The sequence below is a fragment of the Furipterus horrens genome, unplaced genomic scaffold, assembly GCF_987537825.1.
Source record: "Furipterus horrens unplaced genomic scaffold, mFurHor1.1.pri manual_scaffold_3, whole genome shotgun sequence".
Lineage (NCBI taxonomy): Eukaryota > Metazoa > Chordata > Mammalia > Chiroptera > Furipteridae > Furipterus > Furipterus horrens.
This window is the reverse complement of record NW_028327173.1, coordinates 29,425,879-29,445,310: the sequence shown is the minus strand read 5'-3', so window position 1 is coordinate 29,445,310 and position 19,432 is coordinate 29,425,879. Positions and strand designations below refer to the sequence as shown.

Below are 19,432 nucleotides of genomic sequence, written 5' to 3'. Positions count from 1 at the left end.
CCTCCATGCCACAGTGACAGTGGAGAAGAGGAGAGGGAGGTAATGGAAGAGAGGGAGTGTGGCTCCTTGAAGGGGCAGTCCCAGTACCTCTGACATAGAATGGGGACCCAGAATATCCTAAGTGTGAGAACAAGCCAAGGGTATACTCCCAGTTGGGGGAGCTGATCCCATGTGAGGTGCTCTTTGCATGCTCTGGTGGCTCAGTCTGCAGGGTTTGTAATCTCTCCTCTCTGAAAGTGAGCACCATGCTGAGCGCCCATCCTGTCACAAATACTCAGGACAGAGCCCTGGTCTCCTTAGGAGCAGGAAATCGCCAGAACCTACCCCGAGGTATTGAAATACAGAACCCAGACTCTGGTTTCAGAAAGAGCTGAGACAGAGGCCCAGTTTGTAAGAAATCTGATTATTCAAATTTATTACCATCAAGAATTATGCAATGATGCTGTAGTTTTCTTAACAAATAGAAAACAGACTGTGTACAACAGTGAACTCTACAGCACTAGCATCCACAAGGTAAAAATGAATGTCTCATCCAACATTACCAACCCTGGATTGTTGATCTTGACCGAGCCTAGCTAGATCTTGGGACATCTGCTTCATGTCCCTTGGCTAAAACAGCTATGCACCCTTCCCCGCCCCCACTTACCTACCTAGATAGTGCTGCCCAGAGGAAGAGGCCCTCGCCCTGCCCCTCAGCAAGCCAAGCTTATAAGAATTGATTATAGTACCATTAAAAGAATTCCAGTAGTCTTGCCACATTGGTTTATGAGGGCATCTTGAAGGGGTAGAAAAGAGCAATTCTCTTGGGCTTTGAAAATAGCTGCAAACCAGGGAGGAAAATCATCTGGCCCCTTCTCTGAGAACAGACATGTGCTACCAGGCCCACTGGCCTGGACCTGAAGGGCCCGCTGTGCCCCTGCTTGGCCCTGAGGTGTGCAGGGTGTGGTACACACCCTGACCTGTGCCAACTACCTTGGCCGCATGGCCAGACTCACAACCTACCAATGTCACACCACACAGCCACACCAAAATGCTGGGGTCGAAAGCCAGCCTCTGCGGGTCCAGAGGTCAGCCTGGCAGCTCCCCAGGGAGCCCCAGGCAACGGGAGCCATCTCCCCTCTCAGGGGTTTGAAGCAGAGGCCAGGAAATGACTTTTTTTTTCCTTTTTTCTCTTTTTTTGATTTTTTTGGATTGTTTGTTTTTGTTTTTTGTTGTTGCTTTTTTAACCTTTGCAAACACGATGGTGATGAGGAACACCTTGCCAGGCGCCCCAGACACGCTGTGGTTCTGGGCTGTGAATGTCACACACACACTGGAATAGATGACTGGGGCTGAGTGTTTCCCATCTCTTCCCCGCCCGCCACTGTCTGAGGGACCTAAAATAAGGCTCGTAAGGAAAAACAAAACTGAAAAAAAAAAAAAAAAAAAAAAAAAAAAAAAGGTTCCCTGCATTTGGCTGAAACAGGATCTTGTCTGAGGGCCTGGAAGAGCAGTGGATCAGTGAGGCCCCCTGCTTAGGCTGCACCCCCAGCTCTACACACATGAAGGAGGCATGTTCACCCTTCAGTGATACAAGTTATTTTTTAAAAAAGGATCCACATGAACTCAAAAAAGGGATGACATCCCAACCCCAACAGCAGCCCATTCTGCAGCTAAGAATTTGCAAAAGGAAAAATCAGAGGGAAGAGGCTAGAATCCCTTAGTCTACTCCACTTAATGTATAAAAAGGAGGCTTTGCCCTGTCCCCACCCCATGAGAAGAAGCATGAGAAACGCGGCAGCAGAACAGAGAGTCTGAGTGGGCTCCAGGTGGCCTGGAGGCCAGAGATGGGCTATAGCGCCTGCCTGCCTGCCGGCCCGCTCACCCACAGGGGTTTCTGGGCTCTCTGTTTGGTGTGGCAATGTTCCTGAAACGCTGTGATCCCAGTGGGCTGTGTGCTCTGCCAGTGATGGCATCTGTGCAGGAGGGCTGGATGATGGTCGGTATGGCTCAGAAGAGCTGGGTCCCCTCCGGAGCCCCTAGGCAGGGGCAGCGAAGGAGAGGCTGCGGTAGTTACGTTGCATAGTGGTCAAAGCTGCCGAGGTACTCCAGGGCCGCACGGTAGCACAACTGGTACTGGTCCTGCAGGGACAGGCGCATGGTCAGCATGGGCAGTGCCAGCAGGTACCCCAACAGACTGCAGCCGGTGGGCCATGGACTTAGCCTCTACTGGCCAGGAGCAGATGCTAGACCCAGACACCTGCCCAGGCAGTGTCCAGAGAGCCTGAAAGAACCTCTGAAAGCTCATCTCTCTCCCTTTCCCACTGCCCACATCCACCTACAGCCCCCCTCTAAGGATTCCTACATCCAACCCCAGGTGGAGCCAGGCATGCCACTGGTGCTCTGTGCAGAGTTGCTGAAGGAGGCATACGTCCTGCCCATCCTGCCCCCAGAACGCCAGCCAGAGCTGGCCATGGTCAATGTCAGAAGTGTGTGCTCATGTACCGGCCCACATACCTCCGTCTGCACCATGGCTGGGCGCTGTGTGCGTAGGGTCTTCACGGTCTGGAACATGTCCACCACACCCTCGTAGCGCATCCGCTCCAGGACGATGCTCAAAGTGATGAACACGCCAGTGCGGCCCACGCCAGCACTGCTCAGGGACAGTGTAAGGTCAGAGGTCCTGTCTACCAGGACTGCAGGGCCCCCCTGCCCCTGCCCAGCCCTCCAGGGGCCAGCCCCACCTGCAGTGAACCGTGATGGGCCCATCCTGTCCAAACTGCTCCTTGGTCTTGTGCACCTGCCCGATGAAGTCAATGAAGCCTTCCCCCGTCTTGGGCACGCCCTGCTCTGGCCAGTCTGTGAACTGGAACTGCCGGATTGTCCTTGACTGCCCATCCTGGGAGAGGCAGGAAATGAGGTTAGTGCCTCAGGCTGCAGCCCCCCAAGGCCAGGAGGGTAGAACAAGGAACACAGGTAAGCACCCTGGGAATTGGCCTCCCAACCTCTTCTCATTGGAGCCTCATATTCCTGCAGCTGGAGCTAGGGTATCATGCATGCAGCCCCCACCCCACACATGCTCAGGCACTTATGTCACAGACATGCCTCTTGGCAAATACACATGTTCCCCATGTCCAAACTCACCCGGGCATCCGTGACCTTGAACTCACGCAGGATATACTGTGGCATATTGTACTCAGCCATTGGGTCAACAACAAAGTACTGGTAGCGAGCAGAGCGCTCTGCTGGCCAGTACTGGTGGCATTTCTCCTGTGGACAAAGGGCCCGGCCCCCATGATCAGGTGGGGAGGAATGAGAGAGGGGGTTCTAGGTATCAGAGGATTCTGGGACATGACCCATTAGGCAGTGATAATGGGGGCAGGGGGCAGAGGCTACACTGATGGGAGGAGGCCAGGTTATGAAAGGAGAGAAGAGTTAAGGTGGTGGCTGGTGTGCTGCCAGGTGTAAGAAGGGCCCTGGGTAGGGGGGTTGGGCTCACCCTGCCCATCTCCCGAAGCCTGGTCAGCATGACGATGATGGTGGAGTTGTGCTCCCATAGCATGCGCCAAAAGTCCTCGGTGCTCTCTGCCAGAGGCCCTTGTGTGGCTATGTAGGCCTTCTGCTGTCTGGGGTGGACATAAGACTAGACATGCTGGAGGTGCTGTGCTCCCAGGGTCTCCCCAAGACTGCCTAGTCCCTTGGGGCCCCACTCAGATCACCCTCCTCCAGGAAGTCTGGACAGGCTCTACTCTGTTGTGCTCCCAGCCAGCCAGCCACAAGCATGCTGACCTATAGCCATCCAGGAAGCTGGCATTGATGTAGTCGGAGCCCTCCACACCCCGGATGGGCTGCAGACACACACGGGTCAACTCATAGGGCATGATGTTCACCAGGCGGTTCTTGAACTTGTTGCAGGGCAGGTTGGCGCTGATGAAGCGGGATGTGTGGGCCTTGGAGCTGGCCAGCAACTAGCAAAAGGGAGGGACTGATCGGGCCTGGCTTCCTGGGGGGACTCATTCCCATGACCCAGTCCAGGCCCACCCCTCAGCCCACCTTGAACTCGAGCTCCATGGCAGTCACACTCTCCCCAGGAGGCACTTGGCCCAGCTTCTGGATGTGGGCATAGAGGTTGCGGGCAGGCACCTCTGTGTGTCCACACGTGGCAGCCTCCAGCAGCGCCTCGTGGATGAACACGTACTGGTCCTCTGTCTGCACCATGTAGTTGCGCTGTGATCGCATGCATGTCACGTGGCCGTAGATGTCAACTGTCTTCTCGTGTTTCATGCGCTCCAGCATGGCGTCAATCACGATGAAGCAGCCCGTGCGGCCCACGCCCGCGCTGCAGGACACGGCTCAGCTTGGGGCAGAGATTCACCCACCTCCCACCCTACCCCTTTGGTGGTGCTGAGTCCCCTCACCTGCAGTGTACCACCATGGGCCCTGCGTCTAGTGGGTTGCAGGCCTTGACCCGCCGCAGGAAAGCCAGGATCGGGGTCGGGTACTCAGGAACTCCATGGTCTGGCCAGGCCATGAACTGGAACTGACGGAGCTCCCGCTTCTCACTGGAGCCACTCTGGGGAGAATGGCGGGGAAACAGAGACAGCATGACTCGCAGAGTCTGCCTGCTATAGGCTCAGGGCAGAGTGACCCAGGGCTGGCCATCACATGTACTCCCACACCTCTGAGCTCCTAACCTCTGACCCCAAGTTCCCGCCTGCCCATACCCAGCATACTATACTCAAACTACTATCCTTACAGAGCCTGGGCGGGGGACAAGCACTGCAGGGCCATACCTTGTGGAGCGCAAAGGTGCGCACAGTGTACGTGGCCAGCTCCACTGTGTCCAGCAGAGTCACCTGAATGAGGCCGTAGGTTTCAGTGCCACGGACTGGCCAGTACTGATCACATTTGACCTGCAAAGGGACAAACAGGGCAGGGGGCAAGGATGTTTGGAAGTGCCCAACAGCTCAGAGAGGCAGGAGCCCTGGGGCAGAGGCAGGGAGGATGGTCTAGTCTACCAGGATACAAGATCCCCCAGCTCCAAACTCTCAGATCCCCTCTACCATTCCCTCACCAAACCACATCAGGTTCCCACGTTATGTCGCCACCTTAGCCCTTGCTGGGGACTCAGGGCTGTAACTGAAATTTATTTATTCATGACCAGATCACATCACGCACATTTTCTGCCAAATTTACCCATAACGTTTATGTGCCTCTTTCAAGCTCTGTAAATTTTATGTTCCAGTCAATGCTTTGCAGTGCAAAAGCAGATAACAGCAGCTCTTTCCACTAATTAACTTAGGAGATGTGTTAATGCCCCAGGAACACTCCAGCATCTGGGGAACATGTCAACATCCCAGGAACATGCCAGCAACCGGGGAACATATTAACGTTTCCAGAAAATACAGCATCTGGTGCAACATATTAACATCCTAGAAACCCACTAGTGTCTGGGGACAATGATGATACCCTAGGAAAACAACAGCACTTGGGGAGCCCCTTGGGGAACTTCTTTCTACCGGGATAGCAAGAGGTGCCCAAAGTCACCTGGTGGCTATTTCCCACCCCACCTGCTGGCAGAGCCCTGAGCAGTCTTACCCGGGACTTCTCCTCCAGCCGCGTCATCATGACCACAGTGGCTGTACGCTGTTCCCACACCATCCGCCAGAAATCGCCCATGGTCTCAGGCAGTGGGCCCTGGGTGGCAATGTAGGCATTCTGCTTGCGGTAGCCATCAATGTAGTTGGCATTGATGTAGTCGCTGCCCGGGACACCTATGGATGGGAGGGGACATAAGAGAGCATTATTCCAGGGCCCCCACCTCCACCCACCACACCTCAGTGCACCCCCAGGACTCGTGGGCCTCTTCTGTAGGATGTACTGTCACCCCGGCCAGCAAGGAGGAGAGCAGGGGGTGGGAGGGGGCCCGCCCTTGGCTCACCATCGATGGAGGTAAGGATGACACGAGAGTGGTCGTAGGCAATGACATTCGCGTAGCGGTTCTTGGGCTTGTTTACCTCCAGGTTTGAATTCTCCCACGTGAACTGCTGTCCAGGGTCAATGGACTACAGAGAATGGAGGCGGCAGGTGGAACGGGTAAGAGCTGAGGTCTGCCTACTGCCTCCAAGGGGGACCTAGCCTTCCAGGTGGTGCCCACATCCTATCTTCGCTCCTAGGCCGCAGCCAGCCTCTCTAGCCCATGGTTCCAGGGAAGACTGTGCTCCAGCTTCCCCAGTTCAGGGGCTGCCATGCCACTTGTCAGGAGGGCAAAGGACCAAAGCCTCTTCTGGCTATAGTACCAAATTCCCTCGCCTGTAGAGTGACTGGGAGCGAGTTGGAGGCAGGGGAAATTCCCTCAGGTGTAAACGAGAGGAAGCAATGGCAGCCAGCTGGGCAGTGCCTGCCACCGCCGAGGGCCCTGGGACACCCACTGCATGGCTTGGTCTGGTTCTCCTCCTGCCTGTCTGGCTCTTCCTCTTCTGATTCCTCCCCTTCCACCTGCCCATCCCATAGGCAGGACACAGTGCTCTCCCAGGATTCATTCCCTGGCCCATTTCGACCTCTACAACCTTTCCTGGGTGACCTCATTTGGTAACAGGATCTTACACCCATGTGCTGGAGCTGCCCATAACCCAGCTTGTAGCCTCCAGTCTAAACAGCCAGCAGCCTCTGTATACAATGAACAATCCTTACACAATGTAGATCTAATAACCAATTTCCTGCTAAGTGACTTCCACAGTTCCTCATTGCCTCACCTCAGACGATAATAATAACAGCTCAATCTTAGTGAGAACTTACAGCGTGCTTGGCACTGTTCTGAGCACTTTGCATGTATTCCCTCATCTAACCCTCCTATGAAGCAGGTTCTATTATTATCCTCCTTTTACAGATGGATACCATCCACTGTTCTCGGCACAGCACACCATGTCCTCCGTGTTTCGGCACCAGCCTGGTACTCTCCACAGGATAGCGTGTGCTGCTTCCGTGAGCCCACCCAGCACACCCCACCCCTTAGCCTACCTTCTCTGCACACGTCTGTCACATTCACTACTCCAGCATATGATTCTAGTCCATGCTGATTATCCGTCTGCACTCACTTCCCCATGAACTGAGCTCCTGAGGCCGTTTGTCTCCAAATCCCCAGCACCCAGCACAGAGATGGCACATGGCAGGTGCTTGACAATGAGCGATGAGTGACTGACTCACCATTAAAGGTAACAGAACTATGGGGTCCTAGCTGAAGGAATGCCCAACAGGCTTCCTGGAGGAGGAGGGTCTTATAAGGAAAGCTCAGACTGGAGGTGGATGGGGGAACACTGAGCCGGGACCAGGAGCACAGAGCCTCACTGAGAGGAAGGGCTGGAATGGACCACAGAACTTAGTATGTATGGGCTGAAGACCATGAATGGCTTTCCTGGCCAGCTGACAAAATGAAGGCAGGGAGCCCAACTCACTGGAGTTATTACCCTCAAAGCAGGACCTCACGCACAGCAGGGCCCCGGGGGGCGCTCCGCAGGTAGAGGCAGCATGCTTTCCTTGCAGCAGACACGTTCATCAATCTGTCTGCCAAGCTCAATCTCCTCTGCAGAAACTTGGAACCTGCCTGCCCGTGGAAGGGGAACCTTGTGCCCAGGATACCACACACACAGCTTGGACATCTGACCAGAGAAGAGCCAACTCCCAGGTGGGGCTGAGCCAGCCTTTCCATCGCCTCTTCATCCCTCACTGATGGAGGGTTAATCCCATGCAAGATCTATGCCAGAAGCAGGGGGACAGTGGGGCTGAGCCACACTGCATCTTCTTCTGTGCCCCTCGGAGGCAGCAGGGCTCTCCTCACCTCCTTCACTAGTGAAGTGCCGCCCAGCGGGGCAGCGTGGATGCCCTCGGACCGCAGGCCCAGGGAACAGTGCTCTGAATTCTGAGCCCCCAGCAGGTGGGCACCCAAGCCAGAGCAAAGTGAGTATGTGTGGAGGGCCCTGAGCAGGAGGGCTTGTGCAGCTGACTCCCCATCTCTGTGATCTATGCAGCTCTGATAACACGTGAGCACATGTTATCTGGGCGCAGGCTGTGCCCCTGTGTGTCAGGGTATGAATCCTGGCTCCACGACGCCTCAGCTAGTTGACCCTGGGCAAGCCACCTCCCCTCTCTGAGCCTCAGCTTCCACATCTGTAAGACGGGATGATGACAATACCCATTTCACAGGGGTGTGGAGAGGACTGAATGCAGTGATGCATGCAAAGTGCTTAACCCGGCGCTGGCTCACAGTAAGCTCTTGATAAATGCCAGCCATTATTACTGATGTGTGTGTGTCTGTGTGTGTGACCTTTGCCTGCCTTGGTGAGCATCTGGGCATGTGTCTGAGGGTCCAGACCTGGAGTACTGCACCTGAGTTGCCGAGTTCCCAACTTGCCACTGCTGACCCCTCCAATCTGTGCTCTGGGGAAACCCCTGACCCACAGCTGGGACCTGAGACAGGCTAGAAGCTGGCACAGGGCTAGGCCTGGGCCAGGTACATGGCTGGGGGTGGGGACGTCTCACCTCATACTCCTGGGAGAACTTGAGGCCATCGTTGGCTTTGAGGCGCTCAATATTGTCCGCTAGGTCAGTGATGGGGATGGGCGGGTGGTCTCGCATACCTGGGGGCACATGTAGGGTGAGTTAGCACGAAGCCTGAGTGAGGTGGTAGAGACAGCCCCAACACACGTATGTGTACATGTGAACATGTGTGACCATGGAGCACTTGGCACTGGTGGCATGGAGAAAGCGGCACATGCGGCGTGACAGGAATGGTGGAGCACACAGTGGCTAGAGGGGGAGAGGACAGAGAGGGCGTGTGTGTGCCGTGAGCACGTGTGAGCATGTCTGTGTGACGAAGCGCTGAGCAGGGGCACCAGGGCCCCACCTGGTGGACTCTCAAGAGGGAACGAGAGGCTTCCTCCCTCTCAGTCTGGGGCTGACGCCCAGGTCAGGTGCAGCTGACAGGATGGGGCAGAGGGCTTCTTCAGCCTGCACCCCAACCCAGGGGTCCCGCCTGTGGACAGCCCTCTTGCCCCTCACTGGCGCCAGTCACCATGGGGAGACTCCATGACATCACTGTCCCAGCATTGAGCATGTGGATGGAGTGATCATGAAGTACAGATACGTGGCAGAGTGACAGGGAAGAACACGTAAAGAGAAGCAGAGATGAGGGGGGAGACAAAGAGGGAGACTGGGAGACAGAAGACACCCAGAAAGGTGTCAGACTGAGGCTGGAGGCCAGAGGGGCAGAGGGGCAGAGAGGCAGAGAGGCCGAGCCAGGGCCCGTGGGAGGGAAAACAAAGTTGGAGGAAGCAAGTAGGAGAGAAGGAGGATGTAGAAGGGAAAAAATGGGATAGCAAAATGGGGGAAGAAGGAGAGGAGAGGAGAGACAGGAGAAATCAAGGAAAGAAGGTGGTGGGGCAAGAAAAAGCGGAGGAAACAGACACAGAAGCCAGAGTAGGCCCCAAACTTGGGGACTTGGAAAACTAACTTGAGATATTCGGGCAACTGGGGACACTGGAACCTGCGGGGAAAAGAAAACGACAAAAAATAGCAGGGCAAGAGAAGAAAGCCGGTTAACTGTCTCTGGTTACATTATAGTGGGACACAGCGGGGCTGGGGGGGGATGGGGGTGTGAAGGGCTGAGAGGGCTTGGGAGGGGCAGGCAGGAGGAGGAGGGGCCAGGGGACAGGGAGGCAAGTCCCACTGCCTCCCGAGGAACACAGACAAATTTCCCACCTAGAGCTGAGCACTCCCAACTCCCAGGGGCCTGGGAGGCCTCGTTTTATGACTACATTCTTGGTCCAAAGCAACCCTTGTCCCCTCTGATATCAAAATTAGACCTTGGCTATTTTCAGATGGTTTGGCAAAAGCGAAGTATGCTTTTATATAGAGAGATGAGGCACATGTGGCAAGAATCGAAAGGGTCAGTCTGCACGAGAACATGCAGATGACGACGGGTCACTCTAGCAGCTTTCCTGAGGGGTTGAAAAACTTTCAGAATAAAAACTTAATAATAAGAGAAAAAAGTATGAAGGAAACCCGGAGCCGTGGAGAGTGTTTCCCTCCCCACTGCCAAACCTCACCTGCCGTCCTGGCCTGGAGCTCAGAGGCACCCCCAACATGCCTCTCCCAGGCTAACTCATACCCCATACCCAGGGCTTGAGTCCCACGTCTCAAATGACCAATAGCCATAAACAATCCATACGGAAAGAAGAAAAACCCTTTTTGGATTCCACGCCCCTCTCCTCTCTTGCCATGTTCCTGCCCGTCCCATCCTCCACACCTGGCCCCTGAAAGGGGTTTCTCCACTTGCTCCTTCCCTGTTCACTGCACCTCAAATCACTGAAACGCTTCTGCCCTCAGGGCTTGGCTGCCATCCTCTCTCCAAGGTGCCTAGTGCCTCCTGACAAAGCCGAAGATTCCCCCCACCCCCCACTCGCCACAACCACTATAAATCACCAAATCCCCTCTGCACCACGCCCCCCTCCCCCTCTGGCTTCAGGGACATTGTAACCTTGGCTACACTTCATTCAGCGTTTCAACTCCTTCCCTGGCTTCTGATCCCGCCCCCCTCTTCTTGCTTTCTCCTGGGACAGCCCATCTATTCTCAGGCTCTGAGCGCTGCGTGCTCCTCAGCACCTCCCACGCCTGTAGTTTCAGCCCGGATGTCAGTGCGAAGGTCCAGACTCAGACTCTGCTGCCACCTGGAACCCCTACTCCCACCTCGCTACGAGCCAGCCACGAGGAGCCATGCTTGCATGCTCCCCCCTCCCCACTTCACCCCCATGGGCAAGCGAGCCCAGCTGCCCTGCCCTCTTCACGCCTCTCTGAGCCTGCCCGTCCCTCCACCCCCACTGCCACCTTTGAAAGTCCAGGTCCTCAACACCGTTCACTTACTTGGGGGCCTTCTAAATAATCTCCCTCCCCAGTTTCTCCCCTTTCAACCTGTCTTCCACACGGCAGACAAAGACACATTTTTAAAGCACAGTTCTAATCCTGTGACTCCCCTGCTGAAAACTTTTAATGCCTCCCTGGTCCCCTCAAGAGGAAGTGCACACCCCCAGGCCTGCTGCTCAGGCTCCTCTGTGACTGGACCTCCACCGAACTCTGCAGTTTCAGCTCAGGGCCCTCAACATCCCCGGTTCCAACACTGGAAATATTCAGTGCCTCTGAGCTGCTCCTGTGTGTGCTATTTCCACCCGAGAGCTCCCGCCCACCCCCTCTTTGCGCAATGGATGCCCATATGGCTTGCCATCCCTTCTCAGAGGAGGCTTCCCAGCCCTCCGGGGCCCCAGCAACCTGGAGCTTTGATTCCTCACAGAAACTCAGGTTGCAACAGCCTACTAGGTTTGCCTGGATCTCTCTCACAGGACATGCCCTCAGAAGGTCGTCACCACGGTGTAATGGAACCCAGGCCACGTGAAGAGGCTTCATGTGGTTGTCATAGCTGACAACCCCAGCTGGGCTCAGGGATAATTCTAACATCAACCACCAGACATGTGAATGAATGAGCTTCAGAATTCAGGAATCAGCAAACTTTTCTACAGAAGGCTAAATAGTAAATATTTTTGGCTTTAAGGATATAATGTATCTACCACATCTATTTAACTCTGCCTCTGTAGTGTGAAAGTAGCCATAGACAATACATAAATGAGTGGGCATGGCTGTGTTCCAATAAAACTTTATTTGCAAAAACATAGTCTGCTGACCCCTGCTTTAAATGATTCTAGCTCCCCAGACATCAAGTCTTCCAGCTGAAGGCCCAGACAGTCTAGCATAGAGACAAGCTGTTCTGGCTGCTGTGCTCCTGTCTGAATTTCTGACTCACAAAAACCGTGAGAGATAATCCATAATTACTGTTGTTTTAAGTCACTAAGTTTTGGGGTAATTTAATATGCAGTAATAATTAGCTCACATATACACAAACCCTGTGTGCCTGTGTTAGCTCACTCATTCATTCCACTGTCTGTGTGTCTGTTTCCCAGGCATCCAACAAGAACCTGCCGTGTGCACAATACCAGGGATGACAAGTGAACAAGACACGGTTCCTGGCCCCACAGAGCTCAGATTGTCATTGAGGCAGTTCCAGCCCAGGGTGAGAGGGGTCGTGACAGAAGAAGCAGAGAAGTTCTAGGAGCTGAGGAGACCTCCCCAGGCCTGTGTGGGGGCTGGGGCAGTCTGGGAGGTATCGCCCAGGGAGAGGCCTGAGCTGTGTCTGCTGGGGCACAGGGAGGGAGTGACACTCCACATAGAAGGAGCAACCAGAGAGCCTCGTGAGAATGGCTGGGAAAGGAAAAGCAGACACCCAGTCCTGTGCAGGGCCCCTGTGCTCTCATGGTAAAGCTGGGGCCGGCCTCCAGGAAGGGTCACACATGGGCACCCCATCCCACAAGTGCCTGATGGAGCACTTTCCCCCAGTACATTTCTCTCTTATGGGAAGGGACCTGAGTGCAGGCGTGTGGCAAGGCAGGACCTAAGCAGCCTGGCCATCCCTGATGGGCTCCGAGGCCCTGGAGCGCCTGTCCAGCTATTGGTTCTGGGGCTCCTCAGTCACTGCAACGAAGTGCATGATACAGGGAGAAGGGCAAAAAGGAGGAACAGAAATAGGGCACAAGGCCAGGGGCCCTCAGTGGAGACCCCAGGGACCTGTAGGCATAAGCTGGGGCAGGCAGGCTGGAGGAGGAAGTGCCTTACCTGGGGTCTGGTAGTTGAGTCTCCGCATCTCCACAGGGTCGGAGGAGTGGGCCAGCAAAGAGTCCTTTAGCCCAATCGACTGCTCATCCTTGGAGGACGGGGAGTGGGTCCTTTTCCTGAAGAGGCAGAAAAGCACTGGTAAGAACCTGAGGTCCAGGCAGAGGAAAGAGGTGGATGGTGCAGCTGGCTGCCAGGGAGGCCGTGTTCACGGCTCTGTCCTCCGCACCACCCCATCCCCTCCTAGGGCCTCTGAGCACAGGGGAGCCAGGGCAGAGCAGCTTCAACATGGAGAACACAGGGTGGGGGTGGGGATAGGACAGAGAGGTGCAGCAAGGGAGAAGGGGTGGTGGAGGTTGGTGGCTCCTTCCGATAGAGGGCAGGTCACTGCTGGGCAGTGGCTGCTGCCCCCAAGGCAGTCACAGCTGAGACAGCAGGAGCCACCAGGAATAAACATGCAAACAACACATAAGATACGCAAACATCACAGAGCGCTAGGCCCCAGCTCTCTATTCTTGGTATTAGGATAAAAGCCCAGAGCGGCAGGGGCAGGACAGGGAAAGCGTCAACCTAGCCAGGCAGAGTCTTCCCTTGATGGCCTCAGCTCCCCTGGCTATAAGGACAGGGTCAGAGGCAGATTATGGGTCTAGCTGCTGACAAGCACGCAGGGGCTGCTTCTGCTCAGAAGACAGGGGTGTGTTTGGGATGTTGGGGAGAACTTGTGTGAGTTTGCACGAGTGTGTAGCAGTACACACCTCCCCACTGCCCTACAGGCAGTGCTCTTTGCACACATGCAAGACTCTGTCTCCTGTGGCACTTAGGTACTCAGAACAGGGAGCCGGTGAAAGGCTCTGGTGAGCTCAGAGGCAGTCTGTGCATGCAGAAGAAGCATCGAAGTCTGTGCTATGCCTGCGCCCTTGGAGAACGGGCATGCCTTGTGCAGGGTGCTAGTGGAGAGAGTGTCAGAGCCTGCGCCAGAGCCTGCTGAGCTGATCCAACAGCCACAGGCCAGGAGGCTTCCAGTCAAAGTGCTGCCCCTCCCTGCTGGGCCCGAAATGTGCAGAGGGATAAGAAGTAAAAGGGGAGGCATGTGAAGAGAGAAGGAATGACTCCTACCTTTCTTGTTTACTAGGTCCCGAAAGACAGGCAAGGACAGAAGAAAGGAATGGTCATTGTTTCCACCAAGAACTCAGGCCCTCTCATGACACGGGGGAAACTGTGGGACCTATCTATGGCACCCCTTGGCACGCACACGGAGGGGGGTGCCTCTCCTGACAGACACCAAGACCCAGACAGGAGTGGAAAGGAGGATGAATGGGTGTGGGGGACGATACTCAGGTCCCCACCCACAGGTCTCTGTGCTCAGGACAGCCTATCCTAGTCACCCTGGAAGGAGGGAGCTAACTCTTCAGGAAGGAGGTACTGGATCCAGGTCAGGGGTAAGGGATAGGGGAGAGATGGGGCACAGAGCACAGGAACTCATATGGGGTGACATGTTCAGACACACAGACCAACACGTGTTCACTGACGAGCGTTCCCTGATAATGTGTTATGGGCTCAGTTTTGTGCTGGGAGCTGGAAATGCAGGCCCAGCCACATGCCCAACGAAGCTGGGCCAGATGGGGACAGTGTGGGGAAGAGGTGGGGGCCCAGAAGAGCCTCAAGGGCCTGGAGGGGAGTCCTGAAGGACAAGATGGCAGTTGCCAGGTGGGGAGAGTGGAGGGGGACACAGTTTGAACTGGCAGGGCAACTGCATTAGTTCAGTGAGACGTAGGGAACGGTGGCAGGGGCCAGACTAGCCAGGTGTTTGACTGTCAGGTTACAGAGATGAGAGTTTATCTTGGGAGCCACTAAAGAGATTTAAAATGAGGTGACAAAGTTAAATCTTTGGTAATACCTTTCAGGCTGCAAGGTTAATGAATAGAAAGGGGGGACTCCAAGAGCAGGTGGCTGCAAATACCTGAGAGGACTGAGGTGTGCTATGTGCCCCATCCCCAGCTGCCTGCACATGTATTATCTTGTGGGGCGCCCACTGGGACAGGAGGAGGAACAAATCCATAGATATTCAGGATACGACTCACAGGAGACAGTGGAGCTAGAGGAAGTGGAGGGCTGAGGGTGGCGCCCAGGTTTGGCTGGTAATTAGAGGGTTGGGAGGAAGGTTTGGGGGAAGGTTCAAGATGCACCGAGTATAGGACGGCTGAGAATGCTGCAGTCACAGCAAGCACTCGATAAATGCCTGCCAAGTAAACGTCCATGGGCCTGTGGGCCTGTAAGCCCTAGGCCTAAGCAGAAGACCAGGTGAGGAGTCGTCCAGGAATGGCAGCACAGGAAGTGCTGAAGGTAGGAGACCAGGAGAGGGCAGTGTCTTGAAGCTGAGAAACAGACATGCTCACATCCACTGAAACAGAGACAAATGGAAAGACACACCCGCGGATGCAAGTGATCCAGCCCTCCGTGAGGCCGAGGCGTCTCCTCACACCTAGGTAACACATCCCTGTGCACGCACACTGCTTCTGCTCTTTCTGGCATCCCACTGAGCCCAGGCTGGGGTGCAGGCTGGTGTGGCTGCTCTGTGCCTGGATGCACCATGCCTAGACGGGGCCTGAGAGTCCAGGGGCGGGTGGCCGTCCCCTGGAGCCCTGCACGCAGCACTCACCTCTTGAACAGGAGGATGGCGATGACAATGAGGATGATGAGGATGACTGCCAGGACAGGGCCTGTCACCCACAGCATCTCAGGCTCCTCCTGCTGCTGCGCTGGCGCCACCTGGACCACAATCTCATCGGAGTAGGGGCTGGCGGCATAGCGCTTCTGTGGCCCAGTGGAGGAACAGCATGGGCAGTGAGCTGAGTGTAAGATCTCCCACCCTCTGCCCACCAAACCTAAAGGACTCTGGGGCTGGACTCTGCCAACCGGCCAGGACTGGTTTCCCACACTAAGAGTCTGGTCAGCTGACTGGGTCCCTAGGACAGGTTAGGTCTGACTTTCTAGTTCCTAGGGGCTGGAGTCTTGAGATTCCTTGTGCAGGTCTGGGGTCTCTGGGGCCACCCCAGGCCTGGGATCTCAGGGTGTTTGAGCCTGGCCTGGTCTTGGGTCAGGCCTGAGGTCTCAGGGTGCTGAGGGCCCAGGTGGCTCAGGCAGACCTGGTCAATGGGCTCCTTCAGGGAGGCGAGCACAAAGCACTGGTAGCTCAGGTCTGGGGACAGGGGCCGGTTGTAGAAGCCCTGGTAGCTCTTCTTGTCCCCCAGGGTGAAGGTCTCAGGGAGCACGTCCACCTGAGCGGCCACGTAAGGCTTTAACTGCTCTGTCTGCCGCCGCCGCCGCCGCTCCCTGCTGCCCTGCTCGATGGCCTCCAGGAGCTGACGAAGAAGGGCACAGCGTCACACCGGGCCTTGAAGCACGTGTCCCTGGGCTGAGACCAAGGCTCACCTTCAAGCCCGGCCCTGCCCACCTTCCTTGTAGAAAAATGCTGGACACCAGACATGGCAATGCCACTCCTCCCACCACCCCAGTAAGAACACGCCCTCGGGGTAACCTGCCTCTCTGCCTAACCAGAATGGACTGGTTCCACACCACTCGAAACATTCTGGGGGCTCTGCTCTAGTCCTGCTGTGGCCTCTAGATCCTCAAAGTCTACATAACTCGAGGTTCTCCAGGCCTGCAGAGATGTCTGTTTGTTCCCACCCCAGGAATCCTCAGCAAAGCCCTCCAGGGAATCCCCATAAGCCAGTTCTCCAAAACTCCCGGGAGCCACCTGAGTCCCTCTCCCCCAGCAGGGGCCCAGATGCTGAAAAACGCAGCAGAGAGTGATTCCAATTTGGGGGAGCCTCTGGGGCTGTGGCCGACCACTGCCACAGGGCTGTTGTAAGTGCTCCCCTGGCCCGTCCCTGTACCTCATCCAGCTCCAGCTCCTCGGGCGTGCTCCAGCGCGGCGTCAGCATGCTCCCGCCCATGCGGTCAATGGGCACCACCACGATGTAGAACCACCTGGGCGGGCAAAGCAGGCAGCAAGACTCACTGCCTGTGCCTGGGGCACCAGCCCTGCCCTGCTCCCCAGGCCTCGTTTGCCCACCTGACGAGCGAGGGGTCCTGCACGTGAGGCATGGAAAGGGTGAAGCGGCCGTCCTCCATGTACGCAGAGGCAGGCAGTGGCTTGTGTGGCAGGAGGTCAGGGGCCGTGCGGATGGACACGAGGTGCTGCAGGCCCCCGGCGCTGCTACCCCGGTTCATCAACACGAACGAGTACTCCGTGTTCGGCTGCAGGTCTGCGATCAGCTTCCGCATCGAGTGCCCATCCACCTCCACACTCTGCCCATTGTACAGAATCTGCAGGGAAAGGGGCAGACGGCGCATTGGGTGAGGCACCCCGTCACGAGTCTGCAGGGCAGAGCTCACACATGCACACTGAACCAGGAGCCTGCGTCACGAACACACACAAATGCCCACATTGGGACATGGCCGCAGCAGTCCTTCATGCAGGCTGGGCTGACTATGGCCCTCACCCACCTTAAAGGGTACAGCCGACTTGTAGGAGTCTGGAACCTCCCAGCTGAGCAGTACAGACGTCTTCATCGCAGCCGCCACACGGAAGTTCTTGGCAAACACTGTGGAACATAAGGAGGTAGTCAGTGTTGGCTGTGTAGGTGGGGTGGAGTGAGTGGGCCTGAAAGGTTCCCCACCAGGAAGACAAACATGCTTGTTGGGGCACAGTGGTTAGGAGTGGCTGCAGAGGACCAGGTACCCCACTCCCAGCTAGCTTCAAATCATACAGTTCAGCTCCCAGTCCCAGCTCTTCCACAGAGTGAGCACCCAGCCAGCAGATGCCACACCACCCAAGGTCAAGATCACCACGAGTGCTTGGGTTAAAGCTGGAGCTCACAGGCACCAGGTCAGAGTGACCACAGGTGAGTGGGATTTGGTCATGAGAAGCAGGTGGCCAAACACCAAAGCACAGTGAAGCACATTCATTGAGAGGTTGGTGGGTTGTGGCTCCAAAAGATTAGTGTCACATACCCAAGAATGGTGATACAGTCAAAAAAGATCAGTGGGTCAAGATCACAAGAGATTGGAAAGTCACGCAGCAGAGGTCAGTAGGTCAAGACAGCAGAAGTCCGGGGCCACACACTGAGAATGTGGCCCCCATTCGCTAGAGGTTAGTGGTCATGGTCATGAGAGACTGGAGGGTCACAGAACAGAGGCTGCTGGATCAGTCACCAGAAGTCAGTGGGTCAAGAGCAGCAGAATTCCCCAGGCGCAGCCACGTGCCCGTAGCACGCACCTTGCTCCACAGGCATGGTCCGGGACTGGATGCTGGGGCTGAGTGGGCCAGCGCCTTTGCTGGTCCACGCGCGGACCTTGATATCGTAAGTGGTGTCCGGCTTGAGGCCGGAGAGAGTAAGACGGGTGTCGGCCGTGGTGTCCTGTAGCTCCTGCTGGCTGTTGATGTCGCGGTACACCACGGTGTAGTTGGTGATGTGCCCATTCCGCTCCGCCAGCACCGGGGGGTCCCAGGCCAGCTCCGTGGTAGAGGTAGTCAGCCCTATCACACGCAGGTTTTGTGGGAAGCCGCTGGGCACACCCTCAGGGGTCGTGATCTCCTTCTTGAACTCCTCACCTAGGCCAGCCCGGTTCTTGGCAGCAAGCCGGAAGATGTAGGTGGCCCCCTTGTGCAGGCCAGTGACTGTGAAGTGCTGGTCATCCTTGCCAAAATCTATGGTGTTGGGCCTTTTCTCGTCAGCCCGGTGGTACTGCAGCCGGTAGCCCAGTAGCTCACCAGGCAGCTCCTTGGGTGGGTGCCACTGGAGCAGGGCGGTGTTCATGGCTGTGGTGCTGACCATCATGGTGGGACGGCCTGGGACTGAACAACCACGCACTGGGCTCTGGCACTGCCCTCCTCACTGCCCCTCCCTTGGCTCTGTCCTGCACCCCTCACTCACCTGCCCCCGTCGTCGTGACAATTTTGGGCTTGCTTCGGGCACCATCTCCTTTGGTGGTGTAGGCAGCGACAGTAATGGAGTAGGTGGTCTCTGGGGTCAGGCTGCTGATGGTGGTTTCCTAAGAGAGGGGGAGGAATCCACTCCCATCACATGACAGCAGGGAGAGGCCAGACCAGGCCAATTGTTTCAGAATCTTAGCCAGTGGGGAGTCCCCAGGGCACACAAGGCCGGAGGTCAGGCAGGTGAGATGTGTGGCCCAGGAGGATCCTGCTGGTCCCAGGAGCCACACGTCTGGGGCAGACAGCTCATTCTTCTTTTCAGACAAGAACAAAGGGCCACACTGTTCCTTTACTCCATTGTACTGTGAATGACACCTCGTGAGGTGTGTGCACACACCACACGCAGAGCACAGGGCCTCACACGCGCATAGCACCTTGCATGGCTTTTGGCACGCACGCTCACGTAGACTATAGCTCTTCTTGAATAAGCAGGTGGAAGGCCACCTGTAGATATGAACACATACCCATGCACACCCACAGAGCAAGGGAGAGGGATGGTCCAAAGTGCGACCCTGCAGGATCAAGTCAGAACCCCATGTGACCCCCATCAAGGCACGAGCTCCGTGAATACCTTATGCCCTGCGTAGTACCTCTTGAGACAGGGAGGAGAGACAAGGATAGGGAACCCCCACCCTGGGGAATGCATTTCTCCATCAGCCCAGTGAGGCCTGAGAAGTCAGCCAAGGCAGTGTTCCCTCGCCTTGGCAGGCCCTGCCCATATGCCTGTGTCCAGCCAAGGCATCA

At 56.1% G+C, this 19,432-nt stretch overlaps 1 protein-coding gene across 3 annotated transcripts in view; it reads right to left on the bottom strand.

Annotated features, from left to right (window-relative positions):
- Positions 1 to 387: 387 nt before the first annotated feature.
- Positions 388 to 19,432, bottom strand: part of PTPRF (protein tyrosine phosphatase receptor type F) — an 84,256-nt gene continuing 65,211 nt past the window's right edge. For all 3 annotated transcript variants that reach the window (XM_090269279.1, XM_090269281.1, XM_090269280.1), the window contains 20 exons: positions 18,630 to 18,747; positions 17,972 to 18,550; positions 17,200 to 17,297; positions 16,766 to 17,019; positions 16,587 to 16,680; positions 15,837 to 16,052; positions 15,350 to 15,504; positions 12,694 to 12,809; positions 8,518 to 8,615; positions 5,921 to 6,044; positions 5,578 to 5,753; positions 4,773 to 4,892; positions 4,398 to 4,552; positions 4,033 to 4,318; positions 3,769 to 3,947; positions 3,479 to 3,605; positions 3,124 to 3,249; positions 2,724 to 2,878; positions 2,497 to 2,632; positions 388 to 2,121 (listed from right to left, as the gene is read on the bottom strand). In XM_090269279.1, coding sequence (XP_090125405.1) covers positions 2,053 to 2,121; positions 2,497 to 2,632; positions 2,724 to 2,878; positions 3,124 to 3,249; positions 3,479 to 3,605; positions 3,769 to 3,947; positions 4,033 to 4,318; positions 4,398 to 4,552; positions 4,773 to 4,892; positions 5,578 to 5,753; positions 5,921 to 6,044; positions 8,518 to 8,615; positions 12,694 to 12,809; positions 15,350 to 15,504; positions 15,837 to 16,052; positions 16,587 to 16,680; positions 16,766 to 17,019; positions 17,200 to 17,297; positions 17,972 to 18,550; positions 18,630 to 18,747 — 3,381 coding nt within the window. In that variant the 3' untranslated portion in view covers positions 388 to 2,052. The remainder of the gene's footprint in view (positions 2,122 to 2,496; positions 2,633 to 2,723; positions 2,879 to 3,123; positions 3,250 to 3,478; positions 3,606 to 3,768; positions 3,948 to 4,032; positions 4,319 to 4,397; positions 4,553 to 4,772; positions 4,893 to 5,577; positions 5,754 to 5,920; positions 6,045 to 8,517; positions 8,616 to 12,693; positions 12,810 to 15,349; positions 15,505 to 15,836; positions 16,053 to 16,586; positions 16,681 to 16,765; positions 17,020 to 17,199; positions 17,298 to 17,971; positions 18,551 to 18,629; positions 18,748 to 19,432) is intronic.